At 51.1% G+C, this 27,919-nt stretch overlaps 12 protein-coding genes across 12 annotated transcripts; 7 read left to right on the plus strand and 5 right to left on the minus strand.

The window, feature by feature from the left end:
• Nucleotides 1–294: 294 nt before the first annotated feature.
• Nucleotides 295–2,074, plus strand: BO83DRAFT_301782 (phthalate transporter; the record flags this gene model as incomplete). The annotated part of the gene is made up of 6 exons (XM_025527131.1): nucleotides 295–503; nucleotides 593–764; nucleotides 836–1,087; nucleotides 1,143–1,653; nucleotides 1,704–1,740; nucleotides 1,807–2,074. The coding sequence occupies 6 exons, from the start codon at nucleotides 295–297 to the stop codon at nucleotides 2,072–2,074; spliced, it is 1,449 nt and encodes a 482-aa protein (XP_025393379.1).
• A 1,831-nt stretch (nucleotides 2,075–3,905) lies between these two features.
• BO83DRAFT_433398 (HET domain-containing protein) lies at nucleotides 3,906–5,883 on the minus strand (the record flags this gene model as incomplete). Its single annotated transcript, XM_025535680.1, has 2 exons — nucleotides 3,906–5,806; nucleotides 5,866–5,883. 2 exons carry the CDS (start codon nucleotides 5,881–5,883, stop codon nucleotides 3,977–3,979), a joined length of 1,848 nt encoding a protein of 615 aa, XP_025393380.1. The 3' UTR covers nucleotides 3,906–3,976.
• A 938-nt stretch (nucleotides 5,884–6,821) lies between these two features.
• On the plus strand, nucleotides 6,822–8,194 carry BO83DRAFT_374217 (EBP2 family rRNA-processing protein). The gene is made up of 2 exons (XM_025530138.1): nucleotides 6,822–7,665; nucleotides 7,739–8,194. The coding sequence occupies exons 1-2, from the start codon at nucleotides 6,882–6,884 to the stop codon at nucleotides 8,050–8,052; spliced, it is 1,098 nt and encodes a 365-aa protein (XP_025393381.1). The 5' UTR covers nucleotides 6,822–6,881; the 3' UTR covers nucleotides 8,053–8,194.
• Nucleotides 8,125–10,633, minus strand: BO83DRAFT_374219 (uncharacterized protein). Its single transcript, XM_025530139.1, has 5 exons — nucleotides 10,197–10,633; nucleotides 9,858–10,126; nucleotides 9,634–9,792; nucleotides 8,375–9,578; nucleotides 8,125–8,325 (listed from the first exon to the last, which is right to left on the minus strand). The coding sequence occupies exons 1-4, from the start codon at nucleotides 10,399–10,401 to the stop codon at nucleotides 8,448–8,450; spliced, it is 1,764 nt and encodes a 587-aa protein (XP_025393382.1). The 5' UTR covers nucleotides 10,402–10,633; the 3' UTR covers nucleotides 8,125–8,325; nucleotides 8,375–8,447.
• Nucleotides 10,634–10,936: 303 nt separating this feature from the next.
• On the plus strand, nucleotides 10,937–12,557 carry BO83DRAFT_374220 (pseudouridine synthase PUS4). Its single transcript, XM_025530140.1, has 2 exons — nucleotides 10,937–11,159; nucleotides 11,222–12,557. The coding sequence occupies exons 1-2, from the start codon at nucleotides 11,126–11,128 to the stop codon at nucleotides 12,391–12,393; spliced, it is 1,206 nt and encodes a 401-aa protein (XP_025393383.1). The 5' UTR covers nucleotides 10,937–11,125; the 3' UTR covers nucleotides 12,394–12,557.
• A 398-nt stretch (nucleotides 12,558–12,955) lies between these two features.
• Nucleotides 12,956–16,945, minus strand: BO83DRAFT_374221 (putative GPI-anchored cell surface glycoprotein). Its single transcript, XM_025530141.1, has 3 exons — nucleotides 16,449–16,945; nucleotides 16,135–16,322; nucleotides 12,956–16,067 (listed from the first exon to the last, which is right to left on the minus strand). Exons 1-3 carry the CDS (start codon nucleotides 16,520–16,522, stop codon nucleotides 12,979–12,981), a joined length of 3,351 nt encoding a protein of 1,116 aa, XP_025393384.1. The 5' UTR covers nucleotides 16,523–16,945; the 3' UTR covers nucleotides 12,956–12,978.
• Nucleotides 16,946–18,228: 1,283 nt separating this feature from the next.
• On the plus strand, nucleotides 18,229–19,410 carry BO83DRAFT_8825 (2-oxo-4-hydroxy-4-carboxy-5-ureidoimidazoline decarboxylase). The gene is made up of 3 exons (XM_025537676.1): nucleotides 18,229–18,817; nucleotides 18,874–18,973; nucleotides 19,029–19,410. Exons 1-3 carry the CDS (start codon nucleotides 18,414–18,416, stop codon nucleotides 19,086–19,088), a joined length of 564 nt encoding a protein of 187 aa, XP_025393385.1. The 5' UTR covers nucleotides 18,229–18,413; the 3' UTR covers nucleotides 19,089–19,410.
• Nucleotides 19,411–19,731: 321 nt separating this feature from the next.
• BO83DRAFT_404774 (extracellular metalloproteinase) lies at nucleotides 19,732–21,831 on the plus strand (the record flags this gene model as incomplete). The annotated part of the gene is made up of 5 exons (XM_025533744.1): nucleotides 19,732–20,067; nucleotides 20,113–20,501; nucleotides 20,543–21,093; nucleotides 21,144–21,558; nucleotides 21,633–21,831. The coding sequence occupies 5 exons, from the start codon at nucleotides 19,732–19,734 to the stop codon at nucleotides 21,829–21,831; spliced, it is 1,890 nt and encodes a 629-aa protein (XP_025393386.1).
• A 153-nt stretch (nucleotides 21,832–21,984) lies between these two features.
• Nucleotides 21,985–23,573, minus strand: BO83DRAFT_443224 (putative MFS monocarboxylate transporter; the record flags this gene model as incomplete). Its single annotated transcript, XM_025536430.1, has 5 exons — nucleotides 21,985–22,176; nucleotides 22,255–22,352; nucleotides 22,417–23,205; nucleotides 23,259–23,475; nucleotides 23,524–23,573. The coding sequence occupies 5 exons, from the start codon at nucleotides 23,571–23,573 to the stop codon at nucleotides 22,023–22,025; spliced, it is 1,308 nt and encodes a 435-aa protein (XP_025393387.1). The 3' UTR covers nucleotides 21,985–22,022.
• Nucleotides 23,574–24,028: 455 nt separating this feature from the next.
• On the plus strand, nucleotides 24,029–26,355 carry BO83DRAFT_404775 (C6 zinc finger domain protein; the record flags this gene model as incomplete). The annotated part of the gene is made up of 2 exons (XM_025533745.1): nucleotides 24,029–25,077; nucleotides 25,130–26,355. The coding sequence occupies 2 exons, from the start codon at nucleotides 24,029–24,031 to the stop codon at nucleotides 26,184–26,186; spliced, it is 2,106 nt and encodes a 701-aa protein (XP_025393388.1). The 3' UTR covers nucleotides 26,187–26,355.
• Nucleotides 26,356–26,608: 253 nt separating this feature from the next.
• Nucleotides 26,609–27,474, minus strand: BO83DRAFT_433406 (uncharacterized protein; the record flags this gene model as incomplete). Its single annotated transcript, XM_025535681.1, has 1 exon — nucleotides 26,609–27,474. Exon 1 carries the CDS (start codon nucleotides 27,146–27,148, stop codon nucleotides 26,609–26,611), a length of 540 nt encoding a protein of 179 aa, XP_025393389.1. The 5' UTR covers nucleotides 27,149–27,474.
• BO83DRAFT_8848 (uncharacterized protein) lies at nucleotides 27,195–27,908 on the plus strand. Its single transcript, XM_025537682.1, has one exon. It carries the CDS (start codon nucleotides 27,316–27,318, stop codon nucleotides 27,748–27,750), a length of 435 nt encoding a protein of 144 aa, XP_025393390.1. The 5' UTR covers nucleotides 27,195–27,315; the 3' UTR covers nucleotides 27,751–27,908.
• The last annotated feature ends 11 nt before the right edge of the window (nucleotides 27,909–27,919 follow it).

Raw genomic sequence — 27,919 nt, forward strand, 5'->3', positions numbered from 1 at the left:
ACACAGTGACCTGCCGTGGACTTTCCATCTACCGTACAACTGCGGGACTCGTGACGTGTCCTATCGCTACCCACAACTCAAATTCTCTCTCCTCGAGTCATGTTTACCCTTGGCCTGCGATGGCGAAATCCGGGGTAGTAGATCTGCGGGGTCATCATGCGGGGAAACTTTCGTCTATGTCTATCCCTTTGACGGCTATATAATGTCATCCTACTACAGCAGTCAAAGAATGCATCCCAATCCTCCATCCCGATGCCCCCAAGCATGAAAGAAGAATCCCCCGTACCCGCAGCAATGGAAACAGAAAAGCCCTTAGAGGCATCTCACATTGAAGATGCCGAGAAGAACAGCATCCAACCCGGCGAATCCCTCGACTATTTCACTCCGAAAGAGAAGAAAAGACTCACGAGACGAATTGACATTCGTTTGGTAGTTCCGCTGGGTTTTCTATATTGCATCAGTTTGCTGGATAGAACCAACTTGGGAGCTGCCTCGGTTGCCGGGTATGGGCTTTCCAGTACTTCTTTCAACCCCGCTCCAAGGCCATGGCTTGGCCAAGAGATTAAGCTAACTCAATTTGTTGTACTGATAGGATGCAGGAAGACTTGAAGATGAATGCCAAGAATAATGGTTACAGCATTAGCTCGTTGGTCTTTTTCATCACCTATACTGTGTTTCAGCCCCCCATGACGGTAATTATTCGGAAAATTGGGCCGAGGCTGTTTCTTTCTGCTATCGTTTTGATGTGGGGAATCGTGATGATTGTAAGTTTTATGATTATGGGGTGTTATACTGTTTGGAGGTGGTAGTGGAGGCGTTGACTGATCACAACTAGGGCTTTGGCCTCTCGCCAACATGGCCAGTGCTGGCTGGACTGCGGGTCATTCTTGGTGCCCTGGAAGCCGGTTTCTACCCAGGATGCGTCTACCTCCTTAGTACCTGGTACCCTCGCTTCGAACTACAGAAGCGAAATGCCCTCTTCTACCTGATTGGCAGTACGGCATCCGGATTCGGCGGTATTCTCGCATATGGACTGATGCAGATGGATGGACTCGGCGGCAAGTCCGGGTGGAGATGGATCTTCATTGTACTGCCTCTACCACACAGACCCTGCAGACATACACTAATGCAGACCACCACAGATCGAAGGCATCCTAACCTGCGTAATGGGCATCGGCTCCTACGCCATCCTCGTCGACTTCCCCGAGCAATCTCCCAAGTCATGGCACTTCCTCAACGAATCCGAGGCCGCCTACGTGGTAGCTACCATCGAGAATGACCGCTCGGACGTCTACATGGAGCCATTCACATTGAAAAGTTATCTCCGCAGCGGCGCAGATAGTAAGGTCTGGGCATACGCTGCCATGTATATGCTCACAACAGCGAACAGCTACTCCATCGCTTACTTCCTTCCTATCATTCTGGAAGATAGTATGGGGTTCTCGGTAGCAAAGGCCCAGTGTCTGGTGGCTCCGCCGTATGTTGCAGCGGCGATAGTGATGTACACCCAGGCGGTTTATGCCGATAAATGGCACCTCAGGGGACCGATCATTGCTGCGAATGCTGCTATGGGTTTGTTGGGGCTTGCGCTGTTGGGGTATCTCAAGGAGTCAGGGCCACGGTATTTTGGTGTTTTTCTGGCGACTATTGCTGGTGAGTATTCTTCGCTTGAAGGTATAGTCGTCATGCTGATGGATGGATAGCCAACGCAAACTGTCCAGCGTTAGTCTCATGGCAGAGGTAAGCCCTTCCCCATAATTCACTACCCTCTCTACCTTATATCCCAAAGCTAATGCAGCGAACTAGTAACAACGTCCGCGGCCAATGGAAACGCGCCTTCACATCCGCTACCCTCATCGGCGGGGGCAGTATCGGAGGCATCATCGGCACAACAGTCTTTAGGGCCCAAGATGCCCCGGATTACCGACCCGGGCTGCTGACCACAATGATCGCTAACGCGCTGATTATTCTGGTAGTGGCGGGACTCAGCTTTAAGTTCTGGCGGGCAAATAAGCGGGTTGATCGTGGGGGGAAGCCGATTGAGGGATTGGCTGGGTTCAAGTATACGTATTAGGAAGTTATTGGGTGTGAGAGTTGGGCAAAGCGGATACTGTATGGATGCTGTTGATTAGGGTCGCAGTAGATGGCAGTATACAATCTAGTTCATCTATTCCATCCTTTTATGGTTATAAATGAGTAGACAAAGACGTTGCTAGTTTAGTCACTTCTACATCCCTGTTCCTAATCTAGATGCCATTGATCCGTTCATCCATCGTATTGATGTTAGACTCACCCGACATTCTTTGCGCCTAGCGAACTTACTAGTAGTACTTGAGTCTATTAAGTCCTCACGAGAGATAAAGTTTACCGTCAAGCGTAACCTGAAATGACAGCTTCCATTCACTACCAGCAGGCCCCTATCCGAACCCACTCTTCTATCTTGCTTTAGTGGATGGCTATTGGCAGTGTGATGATCTTAGGGCTATATATGTCTGGTAATGGTAGGCAAATTGGCCTGTATCATCATCCCTAGGTAGAGGTTGAATGCGTTGGGACTGTTGAATATATTGAAATCTCTACAATGCATCCATCATCTATACCTGCTAGAAGTTTACTATTACTACACGCGTTGTCTCCGAGCTCGGACTGACCGAAGCATACATGCCATTTACCAAATGGGACAAAACCCCCGAACGATGCAGCCCTCTACAGTATCCTGTAGATGGTTTCTTTCGTCACCATTCTGCTGCATATACCGAGTTTGATACTCTACACTCTCTAGCTCATGGTTTCAGTGTCACAACATGTCTTCAAATTTTGTCCCCCTTGCAGAGCATAGTTCTTTCGGTCCTTTCCGTCTACCTACTACACAAGGCTATGGCATGTGTATAAATCAATAGAGTTTGAACGAGATTTGGTGTCCTGCATACAGAGGCGGAGACTCCGTCTGACAAAAACGGTTGCGTGGAGTATCCTTTGCAGTCAGGGGTTTAGAGTTCTGACAATCCGTCCTCTATCTATAGGATGACCTAGAAAGAAAAAGGGAGGATGTATTCAGCCCTATGCAGTGTTAAATCAATAATCATTGCCGCCGCCAGTAAGGTACAGCAGAACTTTTTTTTTCTGTAGTGTGATTATGTCTTGTTGGTTATGTCTTTTTCGAGGTGATTGTGGTAGGGTACTACTTTGGGGTCGATGCATTGGGTGAGTTTTATTTCCAACAGGTTCTTCTGGAATGCTTCGTTACAAAGATCTATCTTTTCGGTTTAATTCGTAGGGTTGATCGGCATCCTCCAATGTCGTAGACTGTATCGGGAAGACGCCTCTAGCAAGGGATATTGAGCTTCATGTCTAGTGGCAACGTTCTTGCATTGTTGAAGAGGGTGAAGCAGCATGATAGTTTATGGACTGATTGGAGTAAATCTGTAGTCAGTCACATTTGACGTTGGTCTTGCGCAGAAAAGATCTCCTAAGAAAACAAGGGTATTAAATTCCATGAATATAGTGGTATGACGTTTTTCAATCTACCTAAACACCAAATCAACTCCCCCATCAACCAGCTCTCTCCTCATCACTCTCAAATCTTAACATCATGCCTCACACTAATCCCTTTTTCTTTCTTATCCATCAAATCTTCCAAAGTAAGCACAGATTACCCCGGAGGTGATTGCAAAAGAATGTAGAGTTATTACTATATTGGATAGTAGACATTGTCATGTGGTAATTAGCTTGTATATCCTAAAAAACTATATACGCGTATAGTCCTATCGAATCAATGATAGGCGTGGCCTATTCTTGATTCATGACTAGCATACAATGCTTATTCTGGTAGTCTTATGGCAGTATCTCTATACTATTTTTCTCGAATAAAGAAAGCTTGCAGGCTTCATTGGGATGTAGTGTATACGCCTATATATGGGGAGGTGTATCCCACGCAACAGTAATATATGTCTTTCTCTATCCTGTTTAAAATCATTTATCGAAGACAAAATTGTGTAGTAGGTGTCCTCTTCATCTCGGAACGGAGAGGATCCGGAGTAGTTCCCTCTGGATGTGATATGCTCTCGACGAAAGCCCGCCCAATGAACTTGAAGCACTGGGCCTTTCCGCCATCCACAAGCATCTCCTCTGGGATAGGGCGGAGAACAAACACTTGGACGATGCCACAGGGGATGACAATATGATCACCTTCTTCAATCTCACAATCCGTAAAGCCAACAATACACCTTCCAGTTGAGGTGGCCATCGTAAAAAATCGCTTTTCTGTAAGCTTTTCATAACAGAGGCGAAGCGCTGCGAGAGATCCTCTCGTTGCCTCCAGAAACTTTTCATGCTCATCAGAGACAGAAATTTTCATGATATCGAGGAACGTATCCTCTATAAAATAACTGGGGCAACCAGTGTAGTTATAAGTAGCTTTGAATATATCATCGGGCCTTGCGGCGGTTTTGGCAAGCGCCTGTACCTGCCCAAGACAGTCCAAGCCTGGTGAGTCAAACAAGTATGGAGGAGAGGCAACTCCTATCTTCTGACACCAGAGCTTGAGAGTCTGCATATCATCTGTGATTATAGGGGCATGATCTTGAATCGGCTTCCAGGGAGCCTCATTCACTTGCACTGCTTTGGGAAAGTTAGGTTGCAACTTTGCTCGATGCTCCGGATCCGTCGCGGTGAAGTCCACAACCCATGAAGGGAGTAAGTCGTCCATATTAGAAGAGCTGAAACAAAAATCAAAGTCATCGAGTATACTTATATTGGCTTCGTGTCCCAAGACAAAGGACGTTGTTTCATGATTGACCTGACTGATGGTCTTTCGGTAGTCGGGAGGGTATGTTTCCCTAGCCGCAGGAGAAAGCCCATATAACGCATATACATTGTCCAGTTGATTACTGCAATGCCGGTCAACCGTAAGCAATAGCAAGTCCCCAAGTCCAGATGGACGCGGGGTATCTGGATTGATATGAAGAAGATCCCGAGGGATCCTATTCAGAAGGCTGTCGAGGCCTTGTTGCAGTGTAAGGACGAAAAGAATGTAATTGTGACAATCGTCCGTCTCGAGTGTATTTGCTTTCGATGATGTGCCCGATGAGGTAAGAGCCATAACAAAAACTCTGGCAACGATGATCTCCTCGTGTAATTGCTCAAAGATGTTCCCTATGGTAAAAGTCGTCTTTCCATGCATGCATACAACGGCATTTCTTGAGAGATGCCACTCTTGGAAGGTCCATAGCCGATGCCAATACTGCGCGGCACACAGTGCATCAGCAGCTACATAGAGCACCACTATAGCTTCGAAAATATTATCAAGACCGGTGCTTTCCAAGTAAAGCCCATCTTGTTTAGCATGATACCACTCGATGAGCTTCAGTGCTTCCGGCTTCAGATCTCCCAACCAAGCAACCACCGACCTGGCAGTTGAATAGATTTGATACATCAAAACAACCTGCGAATTCCGCTCCGAGATATCGTTCTGATTGATGCAGACATAATCAACCCACACCGTGCGTTCTGTATCAGGCTGGCGAAGTCCCCTCAAGAAAGCATGCAGATTCGGTGTTACACCGACTATACAGTCATCAACCGAGATGTCAACGGTCACAGAAGTGTCGCCCCATACGTAGGACAGGGCTTCGAAGTCGCCGGCATCATTGAGAGATACGGTATGGAGCGATGCTCGAACGGGGTTCTCGTCATTCTCATCGGGAAAGATAGTCAAAAGACGGATCTGTTTGGCACTGGGGTCTAACTTGTTGTATGACAAAGGCATTCTGGAAAGTAACAGGTTCAGGATGAGGTGGTGGCCGTGCTAGTGTATAATGTTCTCAATTATTCCTAGTAGCTTGGGTAGTCATTGGGTATCCTTACGAGCTGCCTTTGGGTCATGAAGTGCGGAGTGCGCCAAACATGATGGTGCGGCGCTAATGCTGCACCCTGGACACACTAATTATTTATTAGAGAACATTTATTCCAAGAGTAGCTGTCTTTGTCTTTTTGACACACAGCCTTTGTGAAAGTTGTTTGAGTATTCCAAGTGTCTGCAGATTCGAGGATAGGATATCTGAATGGGAATACTACCACCACACCAGCATCAAGAAAGGAAGGAGGTACCATCATCGTTCAAAAGCGGATAAGAATTATGTTGGAGCACATATCTCTCTGTCGCCTGGCTGGGCCGGTCTGACACCTGATCTTATTGCCCATCAAGTTAGACTATTGACTATAGAGTATATTTTGTCCTATTTGACTAGCAGAAAGTTCATGAACGTGCCATACTTGATGCCTGTAGACTGGCGCTGTTCAGGTGCACCGAGTAGTGACCCCCCTTCCCTGGTCAAAGAGGGCCAGTGATAATGCCAAGAGTTTATGAATGGCCATTTCCTAGGGCCTGCGCTGTCCCAGTAAAGTAGAAATCAGTGCCAGGTGAGCATAAATATAGAGCAGAGCGGATTGCCCTATCCCAGTTATATATAGTTTGATAACCAGTATCTTGTAATATCAACAGAATTAACATGCTCCTAAACTACCAATCCTCATTTTAACCACATTTCAAATATCCCCATAATTACAATACCAAACACAATCAACACAAGTCCCGATCATGAACTGTGCAATCATCAATCATAACCAACTCCTCTTCTCTTCAAACAATCCATCCATCCCCCTTATCACCACACCCTCCCTTATCGATAACCCATCCCCGATAACGGAACAACCTTCCTCCCCCAACCCCACAACACTAAACCCAATCCATCCTTAGCGCTACCAAATCTCCCCAAAAAAATATTCCCATTGATTTGCAGCAAGCAAAGTTCCAGCCGGCAGCTTTGCACCATACCAACAGCACCCCAATTCCACCCACACCACACATATCATAATTCACCATGCCTAAGCGCAGCAAGCTCCTTCAGGCTCTGGACGAGCACCGCGGTCGCGACTACGAGGCCGAGAAGCAGAAGAAGCTTGTCAAGGCGGCGAAGAAGAAGAACGCTACTATTAAGGGTGATGATGTGAAGGAATCGGTTGTTGAAGAGAAGAAGAAGAAGAAGGAGGAAGAGGAGGAGGAAGTTTCGGAAGAGTCCGAAGAGGAAGAAACCCCCGACGCCGAAGAACCCTCCGAAGATGAGGAAGAAGAAGAAGACGAAGACGAAGAAGAAGAATCCGACATCCCGCTCAGCGACCTGGAGGACGACGAGCGCGAAGACGTCGTCACACACCAGCGCCTCACAATCAACAACAGTGCCGCGATCACCAGCAGTCTGAAACGCATTTCCTTCCTCACTCCCGCGACGCCCTTCTCCGAGCACAACAGTCTTGTCTCGCAAGAGCCGATTGAGGTCCCCGACGCCAACGACGACCTGAACCGCGAACTGGCGTTCTACAAGGTATGCCAAGCGGCGGCGATGACGGCGCGGAGCACGCTCAAGAAAGAAGGCGTGCCGTTTACGCGACCGGGCGATTACTTTGCCGAGATGGTGAAGACGGATGAGCACATGGGCAAGATCAAGAAGAAGTTGTATGATGAGGCGGCGGCGAAGAAGGCCGCTGCGGAGGCGAGAAAGCAGCGCGATCTGAAGAAGTTTGGTAAACAGGTGCAGGTTGCGAAGTTGCAGCAGAGGGCGAAGGAGAAGAGGGAGACGTTGGAGAAGATCAACGCGTTGAAGAAGAGTATGTTCTTACGATTCCATTTTCATTTCCCTTTTGGGGTTGGTTGGTTTGTGTGGCTAACTGTTTTGTGCAGAGCGCAAGGCTGAGACTGGCGGTCCTACGGATGATTCGTCCAACATGTTCGATGTCGCTATTGATGATGCGGCTCAGGCTGGTGGTGGTCGCAAGCGCGGTCGTGATGCTGAGGGTGGTCCATCGATGAAGCGTCAGAAGAAGAATGAGAAGTTCGGGTTTGGTGGTAAGAAGCGCTTTGCTAAGAGTGGTGATGCTGTCTCGAGTGGTGATATGCGTGACTTCTCCGTTAAGAAGATGAAGGGTGGTCCTAAGGGCGGTGGTGCGAAGAGGCCTGGCAAGAGCAGGAGGGCTGCTGCTAAGGGCCGTTCTTGATTCCATTCGCTGTACATTTCTTTATGGTTTGTTTTATTGTTAGCTTGTCGGATACCGGTCGGGTTATAAAAGCAGTGTTTCCATAGACAGTTTGATTTGTATATTGATAATCATGGAATGGTGACTGTCTATCTAGCTGAACCTGAGTAGGGGACTTCATTATGCTGGTATCTCTGGTATCACATCATATCTCAAGAAGCAGAATCCCACCCGCCATGTATCATGCCACTCAACGCCGCTAACCTGACTCCGTAAGTGCTGCGAGCTACGCTACTGAGAAATGTAAGCATGTCATTGAATGTAGAAGCAATAAGTAACATACCTTGTAGTCTGCACACGCACATCATCTGTGCACAGAAATTGTATCTAAATTGTTGCATCCCAGTGATGCCTGACTATGTCTTCACTCCATTAGTGAAGGCGCCATCCACCGGATGCTCAGTATCAAACGCGCCCATCTCTCTGATACGACTGAGGAGATTGTCAACAGGAAGTCCAATGTTGAGTCTCTGTTCAGCAAAGACAAGATCGATCTTTGCTTTAGTATCATCTGCATGAGCCAGGGCATGATCCTGGATCAGCTCCTTGCCACGTTTGGAATTGCTCTTGTGGATGACCTTTTCGCAGCCTCGAACGTGACATGTCCAGGTATCGGATGTTATATCATCTTCATGGGTGGCTTCCAAATCTGATGCATCCGCGTTTGTCTCACGGTCCGCCACAGAAACAGACGTGTTCCGGCTCTGAAGCGTCTCTTGCAATGGCGTCTTTTGGATGGGGGTTGCATCGTACAGAAGCGACCGCGTCCTGCGCTTCGCGCGGGTCGACAACGGGTCGCGAACGAGATCATGTCCGCGGACTTTGCTTGGAGTCTCGAATTCATCCATCGCATCGTCCTCGTTGTCCGAGTCGTCATCTTGGTCATCAACTGCACTTCGTGTTCGCTTGCCGGTCTGCTTCGTGGCAACAGAGCTCTTCGGTCGCAAGACCGACTTGTGTACCCTACGTCTTCGCAGTCGGGGATGGTCTTCATGCTCGCTCTCTTCTCCCGACGATTCATCGTCATCGGTCGGGCGAGGCCGCAGCGGGGTGAGCGTAATTTGCTGAACTCTATTTTTCTTGGCCGCGGCTTTGAGCTCGCGGTAGATAACCTTGCGAGACCAGTCAAAGTTGTATGTTTTCGCCTCGTCCATCATTTCGATGATAGCTTCGGCCCGTGCACCGACAAGGTCGTGTGCGTAGTCGGTACTGTCGATTGCGAAGCGTTCGACGAGGGTGTTGATTAGAAGCTCGAAGGTCAATTGACGCTTGGCCAGGTATCCTGCTTCTTTGAGGTCGAGAATGACCTTGTAGATAGCATCAGCCTGGTCTTTCGATAGTCCAGATGTATCTGTTTGTGCTTCCGCCTCATCCTGGTCCTCTTTCTCGTCCTCTTCCTTGTCTTCCTCTATTTCATCTTCCTCTTCCTCCTCCGACTCTACCTCCTTCGCCCCTTCGTACTGCGCTTTAATCTGCTCGTAATCATCCTACACAATTAGCACATTCCCACCTCTTCCCCTAAGGAAGAACAGAAGGACATACTGGAAACTTCTCGCACAGATGCTCAAAAATGCACGTAGTGGTCCATTGCACATCCTCCTCACCCTTCAACATCCTCGACAGCAGAAAGTCATGATGTTTATAGAACACCTCAGCGGAGTCATCTGCATCCTCACAAATCCCATGCGTATGGCTCACATACTACCCGACCAAAACATCAGCAAACAACATCCACCAAAAAACAGAAGAAAGAAATGGGAACCTACCTCCTCACACAAATACTCTACACTGGGATTCCAATTCCTCCTCTTCCTCCTCCTCTTCGACTGATGACGATCCGCCAGGAAATACAACAAATCGATCGCCTCCACCACATCATTAAAGATGGCCTTGTACCCCTTCGCCGGAGATATCGAGAACCAGCCCGCCTTCCCAGCCACCCAGAACCCGACTTCCCCGTCATTATGTTGTCCGTAGGCGAAGTGGGTGACGTTTTCGAGAACGATGCGTTTCGTCAAGTATTCTGGGTCGACCACTAGCCAGTATTCAGTTAGCACCGCACCCCCTCCATAGCTATAAAGATAAGAAAATGAGGGGGGATTTACCTAGCTTCTCCTGCTCCTCCTCCACCTCATCCAAACACCCCGTCACCTGGACCGGATTCTCCGGCGAGGCAGTCAACAGATTCGCATAGCGGGATTTGCCCGGAACCAGGACTCGAACTTCCGACAGGCTGAACTCTTCCCAGTCGTTTTCGTCGGTGAGGGAGGGGTCTCTGGCGGCCAGGACACTATCTTCGCGGGAGGTCATGGTGGGGACTGCATGTTGCTTTCGATGCTCGGAGGGCGCTTAGTTGAGTAATTTCTCTCGTTTTGGAGAGGGGCTAGATAGATTTAAGAAAAGCAATGGATAAGGTGGTGGGTAAGTAGTAAAGTGACGGATTGAATGAGTAAGTGAACGAGGGAGGAGTAGTAACTGAAGTGAGGGATAGATACTAAGTAGTAGAGGGACGGAGGGGTGAAGCTGACTGACTGACTGACTGCAGTCACAGCGATGATGCTGCTTGTTGTGCTGCCAGCCGGAGGACAGTCCGGTAATTTACCAGACATTTACACCACTGCTTATGCCGGGAATAGGTGCGGAGGTGGGCAAGCTTACCGGGTAATTACTGCATTTGAAGTGGTAAATTACTACTACCAGCGGGATTTCTTTCATGCCTAGACTGGACTAGACTCGGTCCCGTAATGGGAAACTTGCATTGCGGGTAAGTTTGTAACTTTGCGGAGCTGAAAATATATTTTTGGTCGAACTTCACTACTAACTTACTACTTTACTACTTTGGGTGTAGTATTCGTTGCACCTCTATTTTCTTCGGTTATATTTGGCTATATATATATATGTGTGTGTACGATCGCATCACCGAGCTGTGCTAGTCGATCAATCAATTGTGCTTCCCCAATAACCTCACCCACCTTCCGACCCTCATCGCTCGCCGATGAGCTTCCGTCAAGCCCTCAGACCCTTCCGTCGCACCATGTCCGGTGAAAAGATCTACGAAGGCGTATTCGGTAATTCTCCTTCTAATCACCCCCTCTAACCCGACATCTATCTAACAATGGGTAATGAACAGCCGTCCACAAACCCCAAGGCGTCTCCTCCGCCGACGTCGTCCGTACCCTCCAAACGCACTTCAACCCCTCCAAGCTCTTCGCCCCCTGGCTCGCCGACGAGCGCGCCCGTCGCGCCCGCGAAAGCAATTTCCAGCGCAAGCGCCGCCGCACGCAGCGTCTCGACGTCAAGATCGGCCACGGAGGCACCCTCGACCCCCTGGCGACCGGCGTTCTCGTCGCGGGCGTCGGCAAGGGCACGAAACATCTGAACGAGTTCTTGGGATGCACGAAGCAATATGAGACCGTTGTGCTGTTCGGCGCCGAGACAGATACCTATGATCGACTGGGAAAGGTGGTGCGCAAGGCGCCCTACGAGCATGTGACGAGGGAGATGGTCGAGAAGGCATTGGAGCAGTTCCGCGGGAAGATCATGCAACGGCCGCCGATTTTCTCGGCGCTCAGGGTCAATGGAAAAAAGCTTTATGAGTATGCGCGCGAAGGCAAGGAGCCGCCGATTGAGATCCAGAAGAGGCCGGTTGAGGTCACGGATTTGAGGATCCTGGAGTGGTATGAGCCTGGGACTCATGAGTTTAAGTGGCCGGAGGTTGAGGCTGAGGGCGAGGAGAAGGCTGTCGCGGAAAAATTGTTGGCGAAGGAGGACGAGTTGCCCGCTGTGGAGAAGGAGGGTGAGGGAGAAGGAGAGGCCTCTGCGAAGAGAAAGTCCCCGCCTGCGGAGGATGCTCAGGAGAAGGTTGAAGGTGACGATGCTGAGTCTGCTCCCTCGGCTAAGAAGCAGAAGGTTGCTGAGGGTGAGGCTGCGCCTGTTGAGCCGGCCGAGCAGGAGTCTTCGGAGGCTACCAAGGAGGAAGCTAAGGAGGGAGCCTCCGAGTCCAAGCCCCAGTCGCAGCCTCAGCCGGCTGCGGTGAAGATCACCATGACGGTGTCGTCTGGTTTCTATGTGCGCTCGTTGGCGCACGATCTGGGCAAGGCGGTCGGAAGCTGCGGTCTGATGAGCTCGCTCATCCGGTCCCGTCAGGCCCAGTTCGAGCTTCACCCGGACAAGGTGCTCGAGTACAAGGACCTCGAGGCCGGCGAGGAGGTCTGGGGTCCCAAGGTTCAAAAATTCCTTGAGGACTGGGAGGAGAAGCGACTGGCTCGGCCGTCGTCCCCGCGTTCCCCGAAACAGAATTAGTCTGTAGCTACTAGGCCGGCGTTGGGAGATGTAATAAATGTTCGCATGTATTCTTGGATGTTGAAGGATGAGTAGATGTTTGCCAACATGTCGGGAATAGTCTTCCAACTTTGCTCAAGCAGGAGCTAGCCAGTCAACCAACAGTCTAAGGCTACAATCCAAGACTTAACGGGACCGCACTGCTGACAGTAGAACAATCTAAATGTCTGGACAACCACGCCACGCTATTAAAGAACCAACCGCCAATGCTGCTAATGTCGACACGAAGAATCCCAAGACCCACATCCTACAGAGCAAGCCGACAGAACATCCTGTCTCACCAACAAGTCCAACAAAAAGGGATAGAAGAGTAGAATGTGATGGATACAAAACAGTGGGTAGAAGGAAACCGTTTTGAGGGGGTATACCGCTGAAAACACCGGATGAGGAAGGAAAGGAGGAAGGAATGCGCAATATATGCAGGTCAAGGAGAAGGAAAAGGCACAAGCTCTATGCAGGAGATCAAGGCTAATGAGAGACGGTCTGGTAGGTGTTGTGAGCGTCGAGCAGCGCTAACATTGTGTTAGTTACCATCCGTTGAACGTTTCAAAAGGCGGGCGACTTACTCTGAAGCACAAAGGTTTGCCCCTGTCTCGACTCGCAGGCGCACTGGAGAGTGTTGCCGTCCAGGAAATCCAGCAGGATGCTGTTGGGCAGCTCCTGGCGGTCTTCGTCCGGCAGGCAAGGAGTGCGGAACTCAGACATATGATACCGCTTGACTAGGTTGCGGTTGGTCGAGTCCAGATTGCCAGGCGTCAGGATCAGATAACCCTGGTCATCAATTCGGACAAACCGACGCTTCCACAGGAGAGTGTCAGGAAACTGCACATTGACCTCGCCAATATCAATCGCCGGAGCCACCTCCGTCGCCCTCGAGACTGGCCTCTCGGGTTCCTCAAGCTTGATGGGGACCACATGGTCATCTCCCTTGATAGGGTTCAACACACCAACAACGCTCTTACGCGAAGTGATAGAGGACATGCGGCGCAGGAGTCGCGTCGCACGGGATTCTTTCTTCTCATCAGGGGAGGAGGGCGCATCACCAGACGACTTGGCGGGTGATGCTACCTCTTCTTCTTTAATGGATGTAGGGGTAGAGATTCGACTCTCCGGACGCTGCATGGACACGGAGGATTGCTGGTCGGATCCAGCAGAGGACGGGGGCAAGGTATCATCTTCCGACGGAGTGATGGTAGGTTCTGTTTGCAGACTCAACACAGGGAGCTGTGTAGTTTCCTGTTCAACAGTAATCTGGCTGGGTTGTAGATTGAGGACGGCCGGCTCGGATGGGTCAGCGTTCGGGTTGGTTTCAGCAGCGGTGGGATCGCGAACAATGCGAGCGGTCACAGAGACCGAGCTAGGAGAGCGCGAGAGGCCAGGACCAGCGAGGCCAGGGCCCGCCTGTGAGCTAGGTCGTCTCACACTTGCTGAGCGCGAGAAAGATTCAGGGGCGTATGAGAGAGGTCGGGGCATCGAAGGTCCCGAGTAGCCTTTGCGAAGAGTCTCGAAGGAGGCAGCGGAGGGGGCGGCGAGGGTTTGGCCGTTCGTAGAAGGGGCGTCGCGATTGCTGGAGAACTTCTCCAATGCCTTGATGCGGCTGGAGATGCCCGACGACACATTGATCTTCCTTGCCACCAGGACCGGCCCGTTCGGGGAACCAGAATCGGCACCCGTCGTCGAGACGGAGCGGCCCATGGCTACGGTCGACATGTTGGGAGACTGGTGTCCAATGGCACTGGGGTTTGAAACGGCACGCGAATTCCTCCACGCATCAGGCGAGACGTTGCCGTTGCTGCTGTTGGAGTAGCCTGGGGAGAGGGGTGACACGCCCACGGAGATGGGCTTGGCCTCCTCAACCGTGGCACTGGTCAATTCTTCCATGAAGGAGTCGTCTGAAAGAAGGTTCTCGTCATCCGAGTAGTCGGGAGTTGGGACTTGAATAGGTTCGAGGTAGGGTTTGCGTTTCTCCTTTCGAGACGTGCTGTGCTGTCGCTCCACATTCGAGGATTCAGGGGTCAAGTCATGCTGCGGCTCCGTCGGAGGGGGAGCGGCGATCGACAAGGACTTGGGGGTGAAGGTGGCCGCTGGAAGATGGTGGGGGGAATCGGGCCGAGCAGGCGACTCGAATAGATCGGACTCAGTCACGTCTGGCGTGCTGGGTTGGTGGTGGTGGTGGTGGTGGTGAGGGAGGACCTCTTGTTCGCCAGGAACAACAGGATGGGGGACTGGTTTTGGTGGCGAGGGGCCAACAATCTCTTCGTCCGGAGCCTTTCCAGAATTGTTCTCGAGTGGAGCGGCGATGGCGCTAGGCAGCCTAGTCGGGGAGCTGGGGCCACCCGAGACGCCTCCGGAATTGGATGCGTCCAAGTCCCTGTCGCCCTCCTGCGTTTCAGATCCCGAACGAGTGGGTGTTGTCGCCTGAACCTCATTACTGCTGTCGCTCAGGTGTTCCGGTTGGCTAAGGGAGAGGTGGTCGCCCGAGGGTTCAGGGGATTTAGGAGTAGTACGGCCGTCTTCTTCCTCAGCCCCCTGATGACGGAGCGTGGGCTGCAGGCTTGGCTGAGTTTCGGAAAGGGGCTCCTTGTTCGGCCCTGCCAAGTGGGCCATTCGGTCATCGCCCCCGTCGTGCTTCATTCTACTTGGTATATGACCGATGTTCTCCTTATTTTCGGTCATATCCAGCCCGGACGTCTCTCCCTTATCTGTCGCGGAACTGTTCTTCCCTTCCTTTGCTTTTTTCTCCATTTGCGTTTTCCGCATCTGAAGCGCCTTCATCAACCGCTCTTTCTCGTTGGACGTGGTGGAGGAAGACAGCGCGCTTAGTGACTTGGCACCGGGCGATATTTTGGGCCGCGAGATGGGCATGGAAAAGGGAGGCACCAGTAACGGAGGCACCGCTGGTACTTTGCTGGCGACGGGGGTCCCGTTGCCTCCAGAAGATCGAGGCCGCGAAGGACTGGGATTGGACTTGCGCAGTGATGATGATCGAACGCCCGCAGGCAAAGATGCCACAGGCCGCCGCTCAGCGCTCCGAGAGAGGTTGCCTGCCGTGCGAGGGCGTCCGCTGCCATCTACTGAAGGGCGGGGGCCCAGCTTAACCTTAGCTTTGTATCCGGCACGTTCCAGGTCACGTACTGACGGCCTGGCGGACTGCGAAGATTGGCGGGGCTCCGACGGAGCATAGGATGCGTCTTCTCGAAAGCTCTTATAGGAAGGAGCCCGCTCCGACGTGGCCACGGACGAGGACCGCTCTCGAATGGAGGCGTTTTCGGAAGTTTTCGGGGTCGAATCGTTGCCGACTGGTGATTGCTGGATACTCGACACCACTGATGGGGGAACCACCGTGGCTTCGGACAGCTGACTGAACGATCTCTGGCGCGGCATTCCATCGGCCGCGGACTGCGCCTGGTTCTCGTCCTTGCCTACGGTAATCTCTTCGGCATCTTCCGCGATCTCTTTCAATCGGCGACGACGGAGGGAGCTGGAAGAGGAAGTGATCGAACCGGAAGCCGTATGCAGTAAGCATGCGGAGGACAATGCGCTTTCTGTAAGTTCCGATGGCTGCGTCACCGAGAATACCGTATCATGCGGGGAGAACTTGTCTAGAATCGATTGGAATTGGACCGTCGTTCGGGCTGCAGGGAGATGACGAGGTCAGTGGATGCAGGATTGTCAGGACGGGACAATATATCTTGGACGAACCCTGAACGAGACGGGACATGCCCTCTGGCAGATAGCTGAGGACCACTTTCCGTCGCCGATATTGTAGGAAGCCATAGAGCGGAGACTTCTCCTCGTAGCTGTCGATCGCGTTGCGCACGTCGGGCACCCCGCCGGTGCCGCGATCAAGGAGATCGACTTCATCCCTTGATACATACCGGAGGAGAAACCTAGAAGAGACCCAAGCCATGCGCATTAGCGACAGTCGATGCGATTGGGTTGCAATGGCCACCCTTGCAACGGAGGACCCGAAGGTGCTGCAGGGTATAGCCGAGACACACGGACTAAGTACTTACCATCCACCGGCCTCAGTGAGCGCGGTCTGGTAGGCATCGATGACGGTGGGATTATCTAGCCCATTGAGCGACATGACGGGAACTGCATTGGAGGCAGATGCCAAGGACCGTCACAGATCACGATTCAAGTGATGATGATGATGGACGATGGGGGAGGAGGGGAAGAGAAGAAAGAGGAGGGCGAGAGGAGGAAAAAAGAGGGGAAAGGGAGGGTCTAGCGGAAAGGTTCAGGATGTAAGGAAGCAAAGCAAAGCAAAGCCAAGCAGTGCGCCGATGTGTGATGGCAGCGAGAGCGAGACACACACCAGCGGTGGAGCGAGATCAAGACGGGCGGGACACACTAAACGGGGGGATGGATTGAGAATCAGATACAATGTATAACTAATTCCTTTTCCGTGAACAAGAATGCTGATCCATCCGCAAAGACGGCCGAGAGGACCGAGTTGGTTGGTGACTTTTGTGCCCACGAACCTCTCAGGAGTTCAGCCCGGTCTTTGAGACCGTTCAGGGGCAGAAATGAGGGGGGGAGATGGTGAGTGATGGTTGGTTGGTTGGTTGATAATGAATGGGTGTGGAAAAAGTGGATTGGCCTGGGTGCCTTTCTCTCCACTTTCAAGTCACAAGTTGTCCAATAACTTGAATAAGTTCATTCATTCACTGAGGGAGAGAATGAGTAGGAAGGGAAAAGAAAAAGAAAGGAAGTCAAGTAGTTTAATCCCAATATTAATGTATCTGTCTCTGTCCGCTTCTCTCATTAATCAGGCCATTGACAAGTGGACTACTACTAGTACTTGATGAAATTATGTCCCTGAAGGCAACACCAGATGGGGTTCCAATAATGACGCCGCAGAAGGAAGTCCGACCGTGGGACTATTGGTTGAACCAATTTTCAATTGACTGACTCTTCAGGTACCGACTTGCTTTACTTAGTAGTTGTTAATACTAGTTCACACCCCTTCTCCACGGTCGCGGAATACAATTTGTTAGAGAACGACTCATGTTGCTCGTGGTTCCAATTCCTCTCGGCATCCGACAACCGGCATGAACGGGAGGAGGAGGAGGAGGAGGAGGAGGAGGAGGAGGAGGAGGAGGAGGAGGAGGAGGAGGAGGAGGAGGAAGGAGAAGAAGAAGAAGAAGCAGCAGGGATGATGCGGGTTTGCTTTTCATCTGCAGGTGGCTTTCCTGGTCGCTGCCAGGGCCGTGCGAACGGTTACTTACTTTACCGATAGAATACCAAGGTCATACACGACGGTATGGTGTTACATAGTACTAGTACATATCGGCTAGGCTCAAAATCGGTCAGGATAGCCATGCGATCGTCCACTGCTAATTATCCAGGCCCCCAATATCTATCTCTCTATCACTGAGAAATTCTCCTTGGAGTCTATCTGGTTGCCCACTTAAACTTTATCCTACCTTACATGGCCCCTATCGATGGACAATCCGATTCTTTGTCATCGTTCTCCCCCTCCCCAGATTCCCCATTTTACTCGCTAGGGAATATGGAAGGTCAGGGATCTAGAACCCCTGCGGATATTCTGAGCATGTCCGACCGTGTCGTCAGTCTGCAATGTAATCATTTTAACGGATGCTGATGAGAAGCTCAAGCTCTAGCTCTAGCTCCCACAGCTCTTGTCCGTGCACCTTCAGTCTTAGTCCAAATTTCTGTGAATACTGATTCCTCGTTGCAATTGAGATGGATCTCATTCACAATTGTGATGGGGGTATGGGGGTGGATGAACTGTCCGCATCTGGAGGTCTCCGTCCCGCTGCCTCTTCATCGCTCGGAGGCTGCCGATGCGGGGACTCATCCAAGCAGCATATATCCAACTACCCCCACTTTAACTATCACCGTTGCTTTTCTAAAACAAATGGAAATTGATCAAGTTACTTTTACTCGAAAACATCAGCTTCAGCTCATAGTCCTTGTCAATTAATCTCCTCCCCGCCCCCCTCCCCGCCATCATGTCCTCCGATCTCCCCGCTCCGTCGTCTATTACATCACTCCCGCAGGAGCAGCAATTCCGCGTCCTGGATACCCTGTTCGAGTCGTCGCCGGAGCTGCACACCCTCATGGCTCCCGTTCTCGCAAACCAGACATTCTCATCCTATTCCACGCTGATCGATGCTGTTGGCGGTCGCATGTCCGCTCTGTCCGCTGCCAACTCGTCTAAAGATCGCGATATCCTGGTGGGGATTCTGGGGTCGCATCCTCGCCTGGGACAGCCCAAGGGAGCCCCGACAGAGCACTTGAGTGAAATGAGCAAGAAGGAACAAGCAAACCTGAACACCGGAGCAGAGGAACAAGCGGAGAAGCTGAAGCGCATGAATGCGGAATATGAGGAAAAGTTCCCCGGCTTGCGATTTGTGTATGTTGTCAATCACCCAATGACTTGTGTCGGTCTGACATATCTCCGTGGCATAGTACTTTTGTCAACGGTCGCAACAGGGATGTCATCATGGAGGAGATGCGTGAGAGGATCGACCGGGGTGATGCGGATCGCGAAGTGGAGGAGATCATACAGGTGAGGTGGCTGTCCACCCAACCACCGAACAGTGCTGACAATGGGTATTTTACAGGCCATGTGCGATATTGCAAAGGATCGGGCGCGGAAATTGGAGCAGTCTGCTAAAATATAATTCACATCATGCGGGCATACCTAATATCAACAATGAATACCCTTGGACATCGGCAGACGCCGATATATCTCCTTGCCAAAGCCGCTGCTTTGCAACGTACAATATCCATCTAAATGATTCCTCAGCGGAGCTCTCTATCTCCGATGGGAGACAATGGCGGTAATCTGCGTGGCAATTGGTGATTCCGTTAGTATAAAGGTGGCTGACTAGTGCCGGCCAATTATGGGAAGTCGGTCTTGTCTCACAGCGGGACGATCTTCCGTCCCTAGGATGCGTACTACCAGCACTTCTTTAGTATTATACGGACTGGATTTGATCTATTGTTGCTTATAGAGTAGCTTTTTATGGGATCCCTTAACATTCTGCAAGCTAGCTTGTGAGACAACCCGGGAGGTCAGTCATCGATAGGCCAATGATATCGGAGGAGGTGAGGTTGTACATCGCCATCGTTGGACAGCCATGCAACGTCGGACAGTAGCTTTTCTTGATAGGGGATGCTATGGGGAAATGGGAAGGATAGGGGTAGCTATGGCTGTACTGACTGCTCTTATAGTACCTGAGAAAACTGGCAAAATAGATAAACCATGTTCTAGTCTATCAATGATCCTAAATCATCTTTCATTCCATCCACCCATTGGCAAACATGCATGGACTGCACTTCAGCAGAAGGCCATTGCCTTTGGCCATTCTGGCATATGCTGCGGCCTCAACTCCAGCACCTTTGGATCTGAACTCCCTTCGTTTGACCTCTAACACAGAATATGTCAACTCAATCGATGTGAACGCAAACCAATCAGTAACAGTGTCCGCCGATGAGCACTATACCAATACAGCAGCTCGACTGGTTCAAACCATAGTTCCTGGAGCAAGCTTCCGTCTCGTCGATGACCACTATGTTGGCGATAATGGTGTTGCGCATGTATACTTTCGCCAAACGGCTCATGGTATTGACATTGACAATGCGGACTGTAATGTTAATGTATGCTCCTCATTCACTCTGGTGAGGGGAAGCTCACTGTTACAGATTGAAAGAGACGGACAGCTTCTATCTTTCGGACATTCATTCTATACAGGCGCGTTGCCGAGCAGCTACCTGGACAACCCAAACCTGTCAAGTCCCGTAGCTGCTCTTAGAGGAGCAAGAGATGTTTTACAGCTTCCACTCACTATTGACAATGTTTCTACAGAAGCTGCTGACGGACAAAACAAGTACACCTTCAGACAGGCAGTGGGTGCAGTATCTGACCCTACAGCTAAACTAGTCTACCTCGTCAAGCCAGATGGGACTCTGGCACTCACATGGAGGATAGAAACGGACATGTACGAGCACTGGCTACTGACCTACATTGATGCAGAAACCACCACTGTCCATGGCGTAGTCGACTACGTAGCAGACGCGACATATCAAGTCTAGTAAGTGACCCTACCAACCAAAAAGCCAAGCTAAGAAACAGTCCCTGGGGCACCAACGACCCAACAGAAGGACATCGCGCCATCCTCGCCAATCCCTGGGACCTATCCGCATCCGAATACACCTGGGTCAGCGACGGACAAAACAACTACACCACCACGAGAGGCAACAACGCCATCGCGCACTGGAATCCCACCGGCGGTGACTCCTATCTCTACAACCTACGCCCCTCCAACCCAGACTTGAACTTCCAATGGCCCTACTCCCCCAACATGTCCCCACCCCGATCATACATCAACGCTTCCATCGTCCAACTCTTCTATACGGCAAACACCTACCACGACCTCCTCTACACACTAGGCTTCACCGAATTCGCCGGCAACTTCCAATGGAACAACAGCGGCCGCGGCGGCCGCGACAAAGACTACGTGATCCTCAACGCACAAGACGGCTCCGGATACAGCAACGCAAACTTTGCCACTCCACCCGACGGTATCCCCGGCCGTATGCGCATGTACATCTGGATCGAATCCACCCCGTCGCGGGATGGAAGTTTCGACGCGGGCATCGTAATTCACGAATACACTCACGGTGGTAAGCCCCCTCTCCCATTACCAATTAACCAACCCAGTCTAACCGTTCAGTATCGAACCGCCTCACCGGCGGCTCTCACAACGCCGGATGTCTCAACACCCTCGAATCGGGCGGTATGGGCGAAGGCTGGGGCGACTTTATGGCCACGGCCATTCGAATCAGACCCAATGATACACGCAGGACGTCCTACACTATGGGCGCCTGGGCGGATAACGATAAACGCGGTGTCCGCGACTATCCCTACTCCACTTCATTCGCCGAGAATCCTTTGAACTACACGAGCGTGAATACCATGAATGGTGTACACGCTATCGGAACCGTCTGGGCGACTATGCTATACGAGGTGATGTGGAATCTCATCGACAAGTACGGGAAGAATGATGGTCCCAGACCGGTGTTCAGAGACGGAGTGCCGACAGACGGGAAGTACTTGATGATGAAGTTGGTGGTGGATGGGATGGCGCTGTAAGTGGTCCACAAATTAGCTGTTTTTCTACCTCCAGAGTCTCCGTCGGATCTTGACTAATATTTGAATGAAGACAACCATGTAATCCGAACTTCGTGCAAGCGAGAGATGCGATCCTCGACGCAGATATTGTCTTGACTGGGGGAAAGAACCGATGTGAGATATGGAGGGGCTTTGCGAAGAGAGGATTGGGACAGGGAGCGGGTTATAGTGGTGGTGGTGGGTTTAGTCGGATGCGAAGGGGGAGTACACTTCTTCCTAGGGGATGTTAGTTGTAGCGTAGCAGATGAGTGGAGAAGAGAGACTAATTAGCTAGCGCTAATACAAGATTAGCGGATTTAAATATGAAATACATTCTATAAAACAGTCATCACCCTCTAGCCTACTCGGCATACCATAACCAACAACTGAACCAACACGACATCCCATCTATCACTCAACACACCCCCCAGTATGTAAGAATTCAAACAACAGCCCAGAATTCCAACCTCTGCTTCCCCCTCGCCACACCCAACAACACCCCACCCACCAACAGGCTCACCCCGGCGTATACCGACAGCGCAAGAAACCCATACTTTTGCACAAGCGCTCCGGAGATAGGTATCCCAGCCATAGCACTATATTCCCATCCCAGGATACCGTTAGCCCAAGCACCACCACCACCACCATAGTATGAAATACTAGTAGATACATACCTCAAAGCAGTAGCCCCCATAACAACCCCCACCGCCAACCCCACCGTCTTCGGCGTAGCAAGCTGCAATGCACATGCTTGCTGGAGGGAGAGAATAGCCTACACACATCCATCATTAGCCCTCATATCCATACCCAACTCAAAGATAGGGGAAGAACTCAACCCCCGAAGCAAACCCATACGCCACCGCAAACACTACCAACCCTGCCACACTCGTCGCCTTCGTCCAACAGAGACAAATCACCCCGGAGAGGATCGTAAACACGATACAGACATTAAACCGTCCGTACTTGTCAGCTAGCATGCCCCCGATGATTCTCCCGAAGAGGGACGCGCCGTTCAGCATTGAGATCGTATAGAATGAAAACGAGGAGGAAAAGCCCTTCGCGACGCCGTAGCTGGAGACGTAGAAGAAGGGTGAGAACATTCCGAAGTAGATGATGAAGAAGGAGAGGCAGGTTAGGTGGAGGGTTGGGTTTTTGAGGAGGGGGGTTGTATTTGATTCTGATTCTTTTGGGGAGGGAGAAGAATGTTGGGGTGAGGGTTTTCCTGATGCTGGTTCTGGGTGCGCCTGTGATTGTTGAGAAGGTGATGGTGGTGGTGGTGCAGCAGGCCTACAACAAATACACGTCACTGTGAGTAGCGGCAACATGATGAATCCCACGATGCGCATGGTCCATCCGAACCCGATTTTCGGTTTCTTGAGTAGTTCATTAACGATAATCGGCCAGAGGACGCCGCCGAGGGAGGATCCCCCGATGACGATGCCGACTGCTGCGCCGCGCTTGATCTTGATGTGTTGGCCGACGAGGGCGATCATGGGACAGGTGAGTAGGGATAGGGAGATGCCCAGGAGGATGCCTTGGGCGAGAATGAATTGGTAGAGTTGTTTGCAGAGGGAGGTCATCATTATGGAGAAGATGGTGCCGAGGGAGCCGATGCAGAGGAGGAGCTGCATCGTTTATTAGTTAGTATAGTGTGGATATGCATGGGGTGAATACGCACTCGTGGCCCGAGTGTGTCGAGAAGAGGGCCAGATACGACAGACACCCCGAAGATGAAGAAGATGTCGATTGAGGCTATCCATGCGATGGTCGATTCGGGTTGGTTGGAGAGTTGGTCTTTTTTGTAGTACTCGAGAAAGAGGCCGAAGGAGTTCACGAAGCCGACGGTGCAGAACATGCCGCAGAATGAGCCGAGGAGGGTCATTATGGCAAGGGGTCTGGTGTAGTTAGTGATATGTTTCTTGTTGGGGGTATGGGGGAGGTACGTGTACTCGGAGGGTGTTTTGGTGGAAGGGGCATCGTTAGGGTGAGCCATGGTTGCTAGTTAGGTTTGACAAGGTGAAGCTGAAGATATGGTGTCTAGTGAGGCTCAATGTTATTTGGGGTTGATAGAACATGTTGAAGCAGAGCCTCCGAGCGCATATATATCATTTTCATACAGTGACAAGTGATACAGATCAAAGTTGTAAGCCCCGGAGCCTCCGGGGACATGGTTCATGGTGTTGCGATAGTATGTATAAAGCTTGATGGAGGCTCGGACTGTCCGCGGAGCTTCCGGGCGGCGGCGGCGGGCCATCACGACCAACAATCCACACTGCAGAAACAACCGACAACAATTCTATCAGCATCACGGAACATCATTGCTCTCTACAACATTGTAGTGTAGGAGTGAAATGACTGTTTGCTAAAGCGGAGATAGACACTCACGTGATTCGGTCAATTAATCGCCTCCGGTCAAGTCATCAACTCGGCATCTCATCTGATCTCATCATGAAGCGCAAGGCTGCATTACAATTTGCGCATACCTCCAGACGCGCTCCCAGGCAGGACCCAGTGTCTTGCGACTCTTGTCGACAGAAGAAGATTAAATGCGATCGTCAGCAGCCATGCAGCAGTTGCTCCGCGCGCCGGTTGGCATGCCGTTATGGAAGACCAGAGGTCACAAGGGTCCCGAACTCATCACCGGCTGGCGCAATGCAGACACCACCTGCGAGTAACTCAAGTGTGCCTCCGGGAGCCGAAAATGTTTCTACTGGACCTACTGAAGCTCCATTGCGGCCAAGCAATCGGGAGTCGCTACTCACAGCGGTCTGGCTGGAGAACATCCCCATGGCTGACCGGGTGCCAACAGCAACCCCGAAATGGTTTCGAGATGAACTAGACGATTCGGTAAGAGGGCGCAACTTAAGCGTGAACCAGGAGACAGCAAGACCCCTGCTATCAATGCCATACATGAATCGGTCCGCCATTAACGAGAATCCGGCGTCGATTAAATTGACTGACTTTATCCCCGCGAAGTCGGAGGCTTTGGATCTCTTTCGATATTATCATCGCTACGTCGACTATCTCTACCATATACTTGTTCCCAAGTGCGTGGAGGACCAAATAGATGGGATCTACTGTTGCATCGAAAGGGGTGCTCCCGTAGATCTCAGCCACTTGGCGCTGCTTTTCGGCATCCTAGCCAGCTCTCTATGTCTGCAGCAAACTGTGGTGGCATCTGCCGATGTAGAAGGTCGAAGCCGAGACTTTGCCTTCCTTACTGGTGCCGCGTTAATCCAGAGCCATTACTCGCTATCTCCGACGCTCGTGGGCTTACAGGCTACCATGGTAGTCATGCATAATGTCTCCAACTGGAACATTCCACCGTCTGTGAGCGGTCTCTTTGTGCACGGCGCTATCGTCAGCCAAGCAAAGAGTCTTATGCTCCATTGCATTGACTCTCCACGGTCTCGGAATGAGAGAGAGGGAGTTGATTACGATTCAGTAGATCTGGAACTCAAGAGACGGATTTGGTGGGATCTGACGTCTTTTGACTGGTAATAACTATCCAGAGCTCTGTGAATGCCAAGCGCTCACTAAACGTTGCAGGCTACTGGGCTTCCTCCCTGGTCCTCAAGAGTGGACGTATCTCATCCAGCCGCGCCACATGAACGTCAACCAACCCTTAAATATAGATGACAAAGCAATGTGTCGCGAAATGGTATCACTGCCAAGTTCCACACCAACAGACATGTCCTTCTTCCTTCAACGTCTGAAACTAGCGTCTGTCTGCCGAGAGATAGTTGATGCAACATCCTACGAGCACCTGCATGGCTTGGAGCCACAATACGAAAAAGTCCTCGAGCTAGACCGAAAGTTCCATCAAGCTGTGGCGGAAATACCTGGTTTCTTCCGCCTGGACCCGTCATCTCGACGACGTTTCGCTTCGCTTTACGAAGAGCGCCCGACCATTGCCTGGCAAGGCTGTCTCCTGCAACAGGGCTTCTTCTCGCGTTTGTGCCGCCTACATCGTGACTTCTTCATCAGAGGGGCCCGTGAGCCAGCGTACTCCTATTCTCATGTTATTTGTCTACAATCCGCCCGAAAGGTGCTCGAGATTAAGAGGATCATGGACGGAAACGAACCAAACTATACCCCACCCAACTCTGTTGTCTGGTCAGTTATGCATCATGTATTCGCTGCCGCCGTAATACTATTACTGGACGTGTGCTTCAACTGGGACGATATACTCGCCGAGAAGCGCAAGGAAGAAGTGCTAGAGGCCTGCCGCATGCTGAGCAAGGCACAAGAGTCCTCTGCCCTGGTCAGGGAAGGAATAAATGCCATGATGGGTGTACTACAAAAGCATTGGAGGACTGGAAAGCTGCAGCGGAGTGATGAGAGCGCCCCTGTTGTTCCACATGGGAATGACGCAGCGCGTTCTCATCCGGGTCACACACAGGCTTATACCCAACCTCTCAGAACTGATTTTAGCAATGTCCCGCCACATCTCCCAGCTGCCACTAGTGACAATGTTACCCAAGAAAGGCAGTTAGAGGACATCTGGACCGAAATGCTTGAGACAGGAAACGACCTAGCCCTGGACACTGCCGACTGGACGGAACTGTTGAATGAGCTGACAGACCCAGAGTTATCTCGGGGGTGATCTGTTCAATTCCAGACAATCTCAGTAATACTCCAGAGTATATCCGATCATATCACTTTGTTCCAGCATGCAAGTAAGGTTTGCATTTACACAATGCTACGCCGTCTTTAAGAGATACAAGCTTGCAGACCTCTACTTGAAGCCCTTGCCATCTCAATAGTATATAGACGCCTGGCTAAATCTTCGCAAATACCTGCCGTGGATCCCGTTTCCTCCCACCACCATGGCCTACTGATCACCGCGAAAATTGATACCGAAAGGTTCATTCTGACATGGCTCTTCCATTATCCGTCACGAGTTATTCCTTTCATTTCAGCCAGATCATCCGTCTCTTGTCTGACCCCATCGGAAAGCGACAATTCCTCTTTCCTCCGTGGACCATAGATATAAACTTCTATCGTTTCAGCCAGACTCTATACCCCCTAACAGTTCTGAACATAGACCTGAGACCTGTTCGGCAAATCCTTGTTCCACAGCTGCTCACTCTTGAAGTAGTCCGATACCTTCTCGCACCTGTCCTCGGACAAATAGCCCACAAGCCGCAAGGCAGCTGTTGTTGCCGCCCACTTGGCGTTATCATCGACGCATTGCTTCAGCGCCGCCGTTTGGGGAGAATCGCTGCACAGATTGTCATCGCCGAGGCGATCACCACATTTGCTGTTGATATCTTGGAAGACGTCGTTCAGGTAGCTTGCGAAAGCATCCTGCGCCTTGGGGTCGTCAATGCCAGTGTATCGCGCCCCATCTTCGACAACCTTTTGGATGACCCCTTCGAACGCCGTATCCCATTCTTCTGGCCGAGGTTTGCAACCCCAACTGCATGTTTCCCGCTCGATGGTTGCGATGTATTGGCCGGGAACGGTGCTCATGGTATTGAGTGCTTCTAGACAGCGTTGGCCTAATGATAGGGCCTGGGTGGACCCAAGCAGACACAGAAATGGGGCAAAATTGAGGAGGCGCATGATGCTTTTTGTCGGTTCTGTTGACAGGGTAATGAATATGAGGTGTTTGCATGGGGCGTTGGCTCTGTGAAAAGGGAGGGAGGGAAAGATATATACTTATTGGCTCTGTAGTTTGAGCATTACTACTAACATACCCCTACTGCTAGACAGGGGGGCCATGAACAACCATGGACAGGACTCCAGCATTCCCGATGGTATACGGCATTCTCGTTCGTACGGCCGGATTACTCCGGGAAATAAACCCCGAATCGTCTGAGCCAATGAACAGAAAGAGGTCGACAGGGTTAGCAGAGGTCAAACTCGGATGTCTCCACGGCCTAGTTAAGAGAACCAGCAGCGTTCTTATAGAAGGCCGGCAGCAGGAGGAAAATCCGTCCAGGTCAGTGATACACCTACTTCGTCCGTCATGCAGCTCTTGCGCTCTTAGCAATTTAATCCGACCATCAGGGGCCGTTAACGTCGGAAATGTCTATCGGTGGTGTCATTACTGTGTTGCGGTCTATACTCTGATCTTGTTATGCGCTGTGTGGGTGGCCGAAAGGCAATGCCTGAGTGGTTGGGTGGTGAACACGGTATCCAGTACGAAGAGAAACAAAAACTAAGAGAAGAAGGTTTCAACGTTTAACTTCCTTAATTCCTCAACTTATTGCGACCAGCTGCAATCATGAAATGACTCATCTTGATGTCAATGTATCGGACGCCAAAAAGTCAAGATGAGACATGGGAAGCCCAGGTAAAGGGCATTCCATTGCATGCTGCTGCTACTACTGC

Source organism: Aspergillus eucalypticola, assembly GCF_003184535.1.
Source record: "Aspergillus eucalypticola CBS 122712 chromosome Unknown BO83scaffold_1, whole genome shotgun sequence".
NCBI classification, from domain to species: domain Eukaryota; kingdom Fungi; phylum Ascomycota; class Eurotiomycetes; order Eurotiales; family Aspergillaceae; genus Aspergillus; species Aspergillus eucalypticola.